Below are 13460 nucleotides of genomic sequence, written 5' to 3'. Positions count from 1 at the left end.
ATTCAGTTTTATTGTGAAATGTTATGATTCTTTGTTTTTCTGTATGTTGAGCACTTTGTGTTGCATTTTATGAATAGAACTGCATATCAGAAAATGTATTTTTGTATTATAGAAATAAAGTTATTATTGATGTTATTATTATTTATATATTTCTAACATTTAACAGTTTGAAACGCAGACATTTGAAGGACGTAGTTATTTCTCTTCAGCCAATCAGGAAACAGCTCATCCAACTTTTTGAAGAACAACATTCACTTTACGATTGTAGCTCAAAAACAAACTCCAATAAAATAAACAAACACAGCGTCCTGGGTGCGTCTGGTGAGTTACGTCTTGTTCTTTTTCATTCACATTAAGCTAATGTTGCGAGTTAAGTTAGCTAACGTTAGCAAACAAAACACCGGTCACGTTTAATCTGTTCACAGACAGTAATGTAGCTGTTAGCCATAGATTAGCAACCTGACTTGTTGCGAATGATTGATCTGAACTGGTTTTAATATAAAGCGTCTCTGAGACAAACAGAGAAAAATTCTTAATTTGCATTACGGTTGTTCAAGGCTAACACAGACAGAAAACACGGACCAGTAAGAACCAATAAACAAAGATGGTTTTATATCTTTAGTTTCATGGAAAATATAACAACTTCTTTGTAAATCATCTATAAAAGATGAGTTCTTTCAGGAAATTCCTCCTCAACTCAGACGCTGAAAGAAATGAATACCAACACTGAAGATGATGACGTAATTGCCAAACAGGAGATTTCTCACAATTCATCTTTCCCTCAAAGATTGACGGACCTGCCGTGCCTAGTAACGGTTGCTAAGCTATGATCGGACAATCACTGTTTAGAGGAGGAGTTTAGTGAACGTCCATTCCTGCTTCTTCTCCTCCCTCGGACCCCTCAGAGGTCGAGCGCCGCTGACCTGACTAAATTGAAATACTAATGAGCTCTGTCGCCTAATGAGCCCTTTCACCTCGTTAACTGCTTGTTGGTTTAATAGCCTGCCATGACAACACAGCCTGTAAGGACATCCTGTTCAGAGCTATTACTGCTGACTGTGATTGGCTTAGAAACATGTCAGTCAAGACAAACGTGTCCCCAAATATAGACGTACAGCCCTCTTTAAGCCTCAGTATTGTACAGAAGAAGTAAAATTAACTACTGAGCGCTTTAGTGGCTGTTAGAGGAACTACAGCTTCAAACGGCGGCTGCTGGTTGAACTCAAATGTATAATTCCCTTCACCTTAAATCAGAGTATATAAAACAATATGTCAGTTATTTACTATTGCTTTATTAATAATGTGGTATGATCTTATATAGTTGTTTCTTACAACCAGTAGTGGAAGAAGTTTTCTGAAGTAAAAGTACCAGTACAGCAATGTAAAAATACTCCATTACAAGTAAAAGTCCTGCATGAAAAATCCTATTTAAATAAAAGTACATAAGTATTATGAGCTTGATGTAGTTAAAGTATTGCAGTAAAAGTACATAAGTATTATGAGCTTGATGTAGTTAAAGTATTGCAGTAAAAGTACATAAGTATTATGAGCTTGATGTAGTTAAAGTATTGCAGTAAAAGTAGTGGTTTGGTCCCTCTGACTGATATATTATTATATATGACATCATTAGATTATTAATAGTGAAGCATCAGTGTTAGAGCAGCATGTTACTGTTGTAGCTGCTGGAGGTGGAGCTAGTTTACACTACTTTATATACAGTTAGCTAGTTTAGTCCAGTGGTTCCCAACCTAGGGGTCGGGCCCCTCCAAAGGGTCAGCAGATAAATCTGAGGGGTGGTGAGATGATTAATGGGAGAGGAAAGAAGAAAAAACAAAGTTCTGATACACAAATCTGTTTTCAGTTTTTGGACTTTTTCTCTAATCTTTGATTTTTGCTGAAATATTGGATCATTTGAACATTTATTGAAATGAAAGCATGTGAGAAGTTTAGAGGGAAAAATCACTATTTGGTGGAGCTGTTAACAACTCATAGACATGTGAAATGTGACCCCGACTACACACTGCTTTTTGTAAGACGTCAAAAGCCAAAAAGGTTGGAAACCACTGGTTTCATCTTTAACAATGTGTTGTATTTTAAAAGCTTGTTATATTATCCATTGTGTCAAATCTTCATCTGAAAAGTAACTAAAGCTGTCAAATAAATGTAGTGGAGTAGAAAGTACAATATTTCCCTCTGAAATGTAGAAAGTAGCATCACATGGAAATACTCAAGTAAAGTACAAGTACCTCAACATTGTACTTAAGTACAGTACTTGAGTAAATGTACTAAGGCACCGTCTGTTCACACGAACGTTCTCACGCATGTTCTAAGAATTTTCAGGCCTCAATACTGAGAAAAGATTCCTGTGATTCATAACAAAAGACATTTGAATGAGACTTAACTGTTTATGTTAATTAACCTACAAAAACACACTGTAAGTAATTTATCTGCAGGAAAAATCTAAACCACAACATCATGCTATTCAAACACACTCTGTCTACATAAACAACTCAAAATTAGATCAGGATGTCAGTGAATCACCTCATGATTCACAACAAACTGAGTCAAGAGTCAAGTCTTTACTTGTAATCTGACGAGCTGTGTGTCAATCCCAAACTATGTACCAACCTTTAGAGTACGTTTTAACAGTTAGTTCACAAGGAATCGACACACTTTGTTGTCTAATACAACGATTCAACCTTAAACCTGCATTATCTGATGTTTTGTCCACTAGTTTCCAGCAGAAACAAGCAGTGAACACAACACTCACACATCATCTCCAATATTCACTCTCTTTTAGCTCTGTTTTTGTTCTCTACCAACTCCTGAGGGAAATATCTGGCTCTTTAACTGCTAAATGCTCCACTATGTTCACCAGCTAGTCTACAGCTAACTGTGTCTGTTTGAACAGCAGCTTTTTACAGCTTTTTCTCTGAAAACGAAACTATGAGACGCTGAGAACCAGAACAGTAAAGTTGCAGCCGGACAGATAAACAATGAGCTGAAACTCACTATGAAGCTGAATATGGTGAATAGTGGATATTGTTGGTGGCTTTATGGCGTCTTGTTGTCTTTGGTTTGTAATTTTTAACCGTCACGTCATTAGATTCAGAACATCTGGCCAAAGAGCTGCAGTTGAAACACTGATACATTTACAGAAATGTTCATTAATGTGTGTTGTCCTTATAAACAAATAAATGAAATGAAATATGTCGTGACAACAAGTGTGCAGACTAACAGGAATCAGTCAGGCGTCAAAAAAATTACAAAAATAAAGAAACAGGAACCGTGATGAGTGGCACAGAAGTCATCCAGACTGTGTAAATATGGTAAAAGCTGATATCTAGAAAGCTATTTCAGTGTAACTATAGTAAATGCTTTGAATTAGACCCACAAAACATCTAACTATTACACATTTTATGACCTAGAATGAAAGGAAAAACCTGCTGTTCCTTTTTTTTTTCTTATTTTCAACAAACCTCATGTGCAGATAAAACCAACAATGAAAACACAGCCGGTAGTTTTTAACAAATAAACAGGAGGAAATAGTGTATATTTGTTGGGGACTACTTTCAGCAGCGGATGAATCCACATATTTGGTTTGTGTGGACTGAGTCAAAATAAATGACCCATGAAGGTTCCTGTGGTTCAAATGCAGGTAAAGTTTATAAAAACATCCCAGATGGAAAAGTTCCTTCAGTTAAAAAGCCCCAGATATAAATATATATACTCTAGCCTTAAAATTTAACTAATTAATAATGATCTGACACTGACTAATAAGTGTGTAAGTGTGTATAGTTTTCCCATCATGCTTCATTGCTGCCACGTGGATTGTGTTGATGTTTTGGGTTTTGTAGCTGTGGAGAACTCAGCAGGTCAGTTAGCTGTGCTGAAAAAACACACACCAGCATATTTCAGAGAGGGATAAAGAGATTTACACCATGAGAAGGTTAAGCTGCTGCTACAATAAAACATGATCTGCAACAATAACAACCCAACATTAACAACAACAAAGCTCACATGTTCAGCTTTTTAAAACCACCATCAACAGACTAACAGGGAAAAAAAAACGCTGACAGACAAATAACAAGAACAGAATCCATTAAAACCAGAAAATAATAAACAAACCTGCTCAACGAACTCTCGGGAATATTCCACAAGCAAGAAAATTAATGCTGGGAGCAGATTATCTAATATCAGCCAGATAGAGCTGCGACACAACAGCAGCAGGACGTTCAGGAACTAAAACTATCGTGGGGCGTTCAGGAACAGCTAAACAATGAGCCGAAACTCTCTATACAGCTACATATAGCAAATAGTGGATATTGCTGTTGGATTTATGGCTTTATGTTCAGGAACTAAAATAATCGTGGGGCGTTCAGGAACTACAACGAGCATGGGAGACAACAGTTAATGGTTTCATCCTGTGCAGAGTATTTTAACTTGCAGGGTGAGGTTGACCAATAGGAGCACAGAGCGCTCTGTAACTGTAAACATGGAGAAGAGAAAGAGGAACGATGATGTCAGTGCTGTTAACAATCAAGTTGTTATCTGAACTTTAATTGGTCAAGGTCTAACGTGCAGTGTGTCGCGTCTCTGGGCCAATCACAACAAGAGTTTATGACTCTATGATCAACTGATCTGACATCATTATCTGGGGCAGAACCTCTATTAAGTTTTAGTGCTTTTATCTTGTTTCATGTTTCAGTTTTATATGTAGCACTTTGTTATTTGTTTGTTTTGTGTTCCTTCATGTGCAGGTTTTATGTTTATTGTGTGAATCTGTGCTTTTGTTTGTTGGTTTTCCTGCTGAACTTGTGTAAAAGTCGATGACAAACCAAAACCTGAGCTAACCAGTCCAACACAACCACAACATTCATCAAACCTAAACTTTAGTCAACATAAACCCAAGAAAAAAAAACAGAACTCACTCCCAGAACTCGATGATGGGCGATCGGGCGTCCGCCAGTTCGGCGCAGGTCATGTTGCCGCTGATGGTGAGGTTGGCGAGGCTGGCGTTGTTGCAGTCCGGGTGACGGAAGATCTCGATGCAGTTGGGCGTGTTCCACTCATTGTCGCAGGTGGACCAGGGCAGGATGGAGTTAAAGGACTTGATTAGGTAGTAGAAGCCCCACGCCAACACCATGATGTAGTAGGTGTTACAGAAGAACACGATCACCATGGAGGCGTAACCCAGACCTGAAGACCAGCAGGAGAATCGTTTTAGACACAAAGCTCATTCTGACCAATGACAGATGCTGATTAACTCATCAATTATGAAACATAATTATCACAAAGACAACTGTTGAGTACATGAGGTCCTGTTTATGGAACAGTGTCGAAGCTGTAAATCTGCATTACTGCGTTTATGAGCCGCAGTGACATCCAGTCTGACTGACCCTGAACTAAACTGAACTCCTGTAAAGCGAAGGAGTCCCACCTGTCAGCATCACATGTCCAGTTACTGTTAAACCACAATAAAGTTTGAACTTCAGAGACAGAGATCGCGTCCGCACTGACACGTCGACATTACTCAGCACTCACTGATTATTTACAGTCGATGCTACACTTCCTGCAGATGTTTTAAATTAAAAGCTTACAGGAGGGATTATGCTCTTTGAGCTGCTGGACGTCTTTAATTGTGAAAGAGGAAGTTTCAGGCTTTTGATGGTTTTAAAATGAGCGATCAAAATTAGATTATTAATAGTGAAGCATCAGTGTTAGAGCAGCATGTTACTGTTGTAGCTGCTGGAGGTGGAGCTAGTTTACACTACTTTATATACAGTTAGCTAGTTTAGTCCAGTGGTTCCCAACCTAGGGGTCGGGCCCCTCCAAAGGGGAGTAGTAGTGGAGTAGAAAGTACAATATTTCCCTCTGAAATGTAGAGAGTAGCATCACATGGAAATACTCAAGTAAAGTACAAGTACCTCAACAATGTACTTAAGTACAGTACTTGGGTAAATGTACTTAGATATTTTCCACCAGTGGTTTTCATTGGTGACGAATGTGGACAGAGAACCAAAAAAAGAGAGAAAAATGTCTTTTAAACTTAGCCAGCTTAGCACAGATGTGCTTTAATGTCTGTCTTTGAGTCAAGTTTAATATTGAGCTGAAGTAAAAACAAAACTTCAAGGTTCTTTTCAAGAAGAAAAAAAACCTCATTAAAATCCCCTCTGACATCTGTAGTAAGTTAATAACTAATAATCCAGCCTTGAAACAACTTAACCCAGTAAAGTTCAGGACAACATGACAGTGTGTCATGTTGTTCGCTCCATGTGTTTAGATAAAGTTCAAAGGTTCAGTTTATTCATCCATATGAGCATGAAAATAAAGACCTCCTGTCCTAATCAACAAATAAATAACCTACATATAAACCAACATAAAAATTTAAATTTCATTAAAACATCCAAACAAAGTAAAATAGATTAAACTCCAAATTTACTTCATTAACTGTCTATAGCATTCACGGCATTTCTGTTTTTAGGGGCCTTTAATGGACGCCGTTTCCCATAATCCCACAGACCCACTGCTTTCACATAACTACAGACCTGATTTACTGTGAATATTCTTTCTCTCCAGAGGATGAACCCTTTAGATTTTAATGACTACATGACCTTTCCTCTATAGCGCCGCCCTCAGGTCGATCTACACATGTTCAGCTCCACTGCTGGTATGACTCTATTAATATATATCTATATATCTATATCTCAGCGTGTTGACTGTTGGCGTTGCATGAATGTAAAGGAAGGTGGAGCTCAGTCAACACCGCCGGAGGTTTAAAGGTTGAAGGAAGGTCCGTGTAGTAAACTGAGCTAAAAATACAATTAATTAGAGTCATGTGGTCACCTGTAAAGATCAAACAGCTGATAAACTGTGTGCTGAGCTAACAATGATATAAAGGAATCAGGCGACATAAAAGAGATTTATTTATCATTGTGTGTGCGTGTGTGTGTGTGTGTGTGTGTGCGTGTGGTAGTTTTCCAGCCGTGTCTGCAGGCACGTACAGCAGGATCACAGATTATCACCTCCAGATAAACCTCAGCGGAGAGCTGAATGTGTGTTTGCAGACTGACGTGTCCACTCAAACTCACCTAAACTGCTTACTGCATGGATTTATGTCTGTTGCCACGGCAACGCGACCTCGCCTGCCACGTGAAGGGGTTTTTTTTTGTGCAAAACACATGTCAGCAAAGCGTTTTGGCACCAAATCATCAGACTTTTAGTGCATTTTTGTTGATGTTTATCTGACATATTGTTGAATATTGAACCCTGATTTACGTCTTTAATTTTCTTTAAAGATGTAAAGAAAATATTTTATCCTGACTGTTTGAAGCTGAGTTTCAGAGTCTGTATTTATCAAACCACTAAGAGTCAAATACTGGACTTAAGTGAAAGATAAAAGTAAAAATTCTTCACTTTTACTCACAAACTTGAGAATAAAAACTATTAATAAAACTAGTTTTGAGTGTAAAATGCAGTTAAAGGACCAGTGTGTAGAATTTAGTGGCATCTAATATTCATAAGTATGTTTTAATTAGTGTATAATCAGCTGAAAACAAGAATCGTTGTATTTTTATTACTCTATCATGAGCCCTAAAGTAGGGGGGTGGAGTGGACGGGGGGGTATTCAATTGGTATTATTTATTTCTGTATTTATCCACAGACCTAAAATTAGACACATTTATATAGAGAGACTATAAATATACTGGAATCAGTCTATAAAAAAGCAACAAGTATTCATTTTTAATTATAGAAACTTCCCTTAATCCCCTTTAGGACTTACAGTCTTCTACGATTGGTTACCTGCACGGTTCAGTACTGAGTCCACATCTTCTAAACTCAACTTTACCAGCACACTGCTGGAGAGAAGAGCTCTGAACATGTGGACTCAGTATTGATCCATGCAGGTAACTAATCATAAGAAATTGTAAAGTTTATGTTCTTAATACAATACTCACGTGCCATTATGTACGTGGAAATATGCCTTGGTGGTTGTAACATTTCCTACGCTCCATATTGGCCCTGAAGATGTTCCCCACAAACGTGACTACAGTCTAAATCATTGGAGACAAAATCCATCTTTGCAAACTTTCCCGAGGTTTCGGGAACTTTTTCAGACGACAAAATAGTGGAATCAGTCTATAAAATATGGTGAAACACATCATTTACTGCACCTTTGAAGAGCGGCGCGATGTTCCAGACGTTGATGCTGCCGGCCTTCATGAACTGACCCAGAGCGATCTCCAGGAAGAAGATGGGGATTCCTCCGACGAACACGATCAGCAGGTAGGGGATCAGGAAGACGCCTGCGGGAGGAGACGGAGACACGTTTACACACCTGTGGTGTGATGTTCAAGAACACTCAGACATTTTAATAACTGAGACTTGTATAAACATGTCTGCTGATGGGAGGATGTTCGCTGGAGAAACAAATTAATAGGATTAATGCTGCATTCACATTAGAGCTGCAACAATTAATCAATTAGTTGCCAAGTAATCAATTAGTCGCCAACTATTCTGATAACTGATTAATTCCTTTGAGTCACTTTTAAGGAAAATGGTTTCAGCTTCTTAAATGTGAATATTTTCTAGTTTCTTTAGTCTCTATGACAGTAAACTGAATATTTTTGAGTTGTGGACAAAACACGACATTTGAGGACGTCGTCTTGGACTTTTGGAAACACTGATAAAACATTTTAGATTAATCTATAAAATAATCAACAGATTAATCTATAATGAAATGAATCATTAGTTGCAGCCCTAATTCATATGTCGGCAAAATTAGAAGAGCAGGAATATCTCTACTGCTAAACTCGTAGTCACATATTTAAAATTAACTACTGTTACTAGGTGAAACCAGATACAAATAAACACATTATAGCTCGTTTTAAAGTAGCTGAATCAGTTGTAAAAGAAATAACTGTCTGTGATGGCGGTTTGTTGATACTTCTGTGCTTCTTTCTGCCAGCTGGGAGACATCATCGCTTTCTGAAATATCCAACAACTCTGAATTACAACTCTGAGGATGAACAGTTTTCCTACTTGGCTGCTTGTAAGAACAACATGACCTGAACTCGGCATTAGAAAAATGACGACAGTAAAATGTCTCCAGTGTGGATGTTTGCAGCTGAACAGGTTGTTCAAGTCGACTTACAGAAGGAACAACTCTCAACAAATCAAACCTGCATTAACTGATGATGATGATGATGAACACAGCACTGACTCATCATCATCTTTTAAGTTGATATGTTGAACTTGTTAGCAAACAGTTGCTTATTTCCACATCCAGCAGTTACGGAGCAACATTATCATTCATGTGGAGTCGTGTTTCTGTCCATTATTCACTCTCTTTTAGCTGTTTTTGCTCTCTACCAACTCCTGAGGGAAATATCTGGCTCTTTAGCTGCTAAATGCTCCACTATGTTCACCAGCTAGTCTACAGCTGACTGTCTCTGTTTGGTGCTGAGCAGGTAGTGTACAGAGGCTTTTTACAGCTTTTTTATCTGAAAACGACGCTATGAGACGCTGAGAATGAACCAGAACAGTAAAGTTGCAGCTGGACAGATAAACAATGAGCTGAAACTCGCTATAAAGCTCCGTAAACAACCTCAACAGCTTCTGTGTCCACTGAAAATATTGTCATCATGATGAAAACATCAGTCACAGCTGATGATCGCTTGAAGCAAAACAACCGTCCTACCAAACAGAAAACAGCTGACATGAAGAAGAATGAAGAGAAATAAACAGGACGTTCAGTCTGATTATCAGACTATAAAAAATCTTATCTCAGATGTCTTTGAATGCAACAACAAGGAGACTTTTCAACACAATTAAACAGAAAACCACCTGAAGTGTATCTGCAGAAAGTTTCACATCTCTGCAGGTTGATCTTCATAGAAATCAAGTGCTGCTTTTATATTATGCATTTAAATTGTTATAAATGCATTTTTATTGTATTTTATCATATTTATTTGAACTCATTTGCTTTTTATTATTTATTATTACAAATTATTCTTTATAGCAGCTGTCTTCTACATGTTATTACAGTGACTACATTATTTCTGCAATGCCTTGATATATCCAAATCAAAAGAGAATTAAGAATAACAAAGAAATAAAGTGCAACTAGTTGCAGTCTGAAGAAAAGTAATCAATTTGGGAAACAATCAGCAGGAAAGTGAAGTAAAACATTAAATGGTGGTTTGGTCCTTTAACGCTGCCTGTCTTTAATAAGTCAGACTGACTCTGGTTGTAATTTAGGTCTCATGTTTATTTCAGCAGCATCACGATGGGAGCTTTATGTAACCGAACAGGAAGGAAGTGAAGCTTCATCCCGCCGTCCGTCTCATCCTTTATCTCTCCATCAAACTCTCTCTGTCTGTCTCTGAATGAACGAATGAAGGATGAAGAAAAGTCTCATTTCACTTCCTGTGTTCATATTCAGTCCTGACTGAACTGAGTCAAAACACGAATCAATGAATGAATGAAGGACAGAAGACGTTCTTTATTTCTGTCCCTTTTTGTCTCTGAGTCAAACGTTTGGAAAATGAATGAAGAGGAAGTGAGAGAATTTGACTGAAAATGTGGAAATGCTCCTTAAATATTGTTTAGTTTATTTTCACTGGTTGTAAATGTGGGAATCGTTCTGGATTATACAGAAACGATGAGCTGAACGAGCTGTCAGCAGGTGAGAAATCTAACACCAAATCCACAAACAATTATTTAATTATTACACATATGTGCACCAAACAGAAGCAGGTCATGAGCCACGATACATAAAAACATCCTGATGGTGTCCATGAATCAAGTTACATGTTATTATTAAGAGAAGATAACGTCAGCCACACTGACATTAGAGGACATCAGACTTTAATCAGAGTTTCAGAGCTGCAATGATTAGTTGATTAGTTGCCAACTATTAAATTCATTATTTTCTCATTTTTTAAGAAATGAATGTCAAAATTATCTAAATCCAGCCTCTCAAAAGTGAATATTGTCTCGTTTCTTTAGTCCTCTATGACAATAAACTAAATATCTTTGGTTTGTGGACATTTGAAGACATGATCTTGGGTTTTGGGAAACAGTGATTTGACGTTTTTCACAATTTTCTGACATTTTATAGACCAAACAACTAATCAAGTAGAACAACAGTCAGGTAAATAATGCTTTAGAGACAATACTGTACTATACTACTACTAAACTGTGGGCTGATGAGCTGATGAGCTCTCAGAAACCATCACCAGCATGAAGAGGGGAAAGGCTGCTGGTCCAGACGAGCTTCCAATAGAGATTTATAAACAATTTAAAGATAAGCTAATAGAACCACTCTTGGATGTGCTGTTGGAGTCATACAAAAGGGAAGTCCTGCCACCATCTCTCAAAGGGGAACTAATCACTCTGCTGCTGAAACCAGGAAAGGCTTCTACTGGCTGTGAATCATATAGACCTAACTCACTGCTCAGCACACGCAGCAGAATCTTATGCAAGACTCTGGCGAGACGTCTGGCGAGACCTCGTGAAGAGTTACCGCCGGACAAGATGAAATGTGATCAAAACGGCTTAATCCAGGGGAGGCAGGCTTTTCATAATGTTAGAAGGGTACTTAATATCCACTGCTGTCCCTAGACGCAGAGAAGGCTTTCGACCAGTGTTGGAGAGGTTTGGAACAGCTGAAGGCTTCCTCAGATGGATTAGGACGAAATATAAGAACCCAACAGCCGAGGTAGTGACAAATAATATTACTTCTACACCCTTCTCACTGTACAGATCTACACGTCAAGGTTACCCCCGTCTGCCCATTGCTATTTGCGTTAGCAGTCATTTGCTACGGCTATTAGAGGCTCTCCATCTATATCAGGCATCTCAGTAGGTGAGTCAGAACATCGGATATCACTTTACGCTGACGATGTCGTCCTTTTTATTGATCAAACGTTGAGTATTTGGTGCCATCCCGGTTAGACTTAATTAAGAGTTTTGGGGAATTTTGAGGCTACAAAACATATATATGAATAAATCATCATGTCTAAATGAACAAGAAAGGCAGCAACCTACACTTTCAGCAGAAGTTCTTGACGCAGTTAGCTAGATAACAAAGATGAAAACTGTTTGCCAAAGTTGTGCCTCCTGGGTATTTGTCCAAGTGATTTTATTACTAAGAAGAGTGACTAACTACCAATAGACTGATAGACTTGTGTCTCTTACGAGCTAAGAGAGCAAAAGCATGTGAACAAACCAAGTATGAATCAATATATTCTAAGGATCTATCATGATGTGTTGCTCTGGAAAAACTAAGATACATTACTAAAGGAAAGCTCGGGGCTTCATGGAGTTTTTGAAACAAGATGTTGCTAATGATCAATAAAACCAAAGACTGTGGTGGGGGAGGGCAACTGGGATAGTATCATAAAGTGGAGTGACCCATGTGACCTTCAATATGTCTGTGAAATGACTGACAGCTTATGTAAATAAGGAAACTGGAATGTAATGAATGAATCATCTTCCTCTTATTCCCTCCCCTCTGAACTGGTGGCGAGAGACATGAATGAACAATTAGGGAAGCTCTCTCTCTCTCTCTCTCTCTCTCTCTCTCTCTCTCTCTCTCTCTCTCTCTCTCTCTCTCTCTCTCTCTCTCTCTCTCTCTCTCTCTCTCTCTCTCTCTCTCTCTCTCTCTCTCTCTCTCTCTCTCTCTCTCTCTCTCTCTCTCTCTCTCTCTCTCTCTCTCTCTCTCTCTCTCTCTCTCTCTCTCTCTCTCTCTCTCTCTCTCTCTCTCTCTCGATGGTATTTTAATTGGTGTGATGGAGGCGTCCTCATACACACACACACACACACCACAGGGGGTAACTGGGTCACAGTGCCACTGCAAACTGGTATGAATGGAATCAAACTGGAATGATACTGGGAGAGAGAGGAGAGAGAGAGAGGACAGGAGAGGGAGGAGGATGGGGATGAGGAGGAGGAGGAGGAGGAGGAGGGTGCTGATGCATGCCAGGAGTTACATAACAGCGGCTGCCATTACACACTGAGCTTTTATACGAAGAGAGAGAAAGAGAGACTCCGTCCATTAAGATCACCGTTATGTTCAGTACACCTGATAACTCAGGAGGCTTTTAGCTTCGTCCTGCTGAAAGTCCACATCTATTACAGACCAGATCCTGTAAATCCCCTGTGGCTAAAATGCCGTCCAGAGCCAGAGTTCAACCTCCTCCTGTGATGTTCATCCTGTCTGAACGGAGCTTTAATTGAAACTTATTGATAAACTGATGAGTAACTTATGATAAACGTCTCTGTTCTGCATTCGGGGTCGACCCTCATCTGCATAATCACTCAGGCTACAGCAACAGGGTGACGTGGCTGACACGTATCGGGCCAAAACAAAGAAAAAAAAACACATGCTGGAAACATTAAAAATGGATGACCACGAGGAAAGACAAACGTCCACACAGGACGAGGAAATTGTGGCAA

At 38.8% G+C, this 13460-nt stretch overlaps 1 protein-coding gene across 2 annotated transcripts in view; it reads right to left on the bottom strand.

The window, feature by feature from the left end:
* The window catches only part of slc6a8 (solute carrier family 6 member 8), a 52718-nt gene that overhangs the window by 21617 nt on the left and 17641 nt on the right, over window positions 1-13460 (bottom strand). For both annotated transcript variants that reach the window (XM_067593462.1, XM_067593463.1), the window contains 2 exons: window positions 8175-8306; window positions 4932-5199 (listed from right to left, as the gene is read on the bottom strand). In XM_067593462.1, coding sequence (XP_067449563.1) covers window positions 4932-5199; window positions 8175-8306 — 400 coding nt within the window. The remainder of the gene's footprint in view (window positions 1-4931; window positions 5200-8174; window positions 8307-13460) is intronic.

The sequence above is a fragment of the Thunnus thynnus genome, chromosome 6, assembly GCF_963924715.1.
Source record: "Thunnus thynnus chromosome 6, fThuThy2.1, whole genome shotgun sequence".
Classification (NCBI taxonomy): domain Eukaryota; kingdom Metazoa; phylum Chordata; class Actinopteri; order Scombriformes; family Scombridae; genus Thunnus; species Thunnus thynnus.
This window is presented reverse-complemented; position numbering and strand designations above follow the sequence as displayed.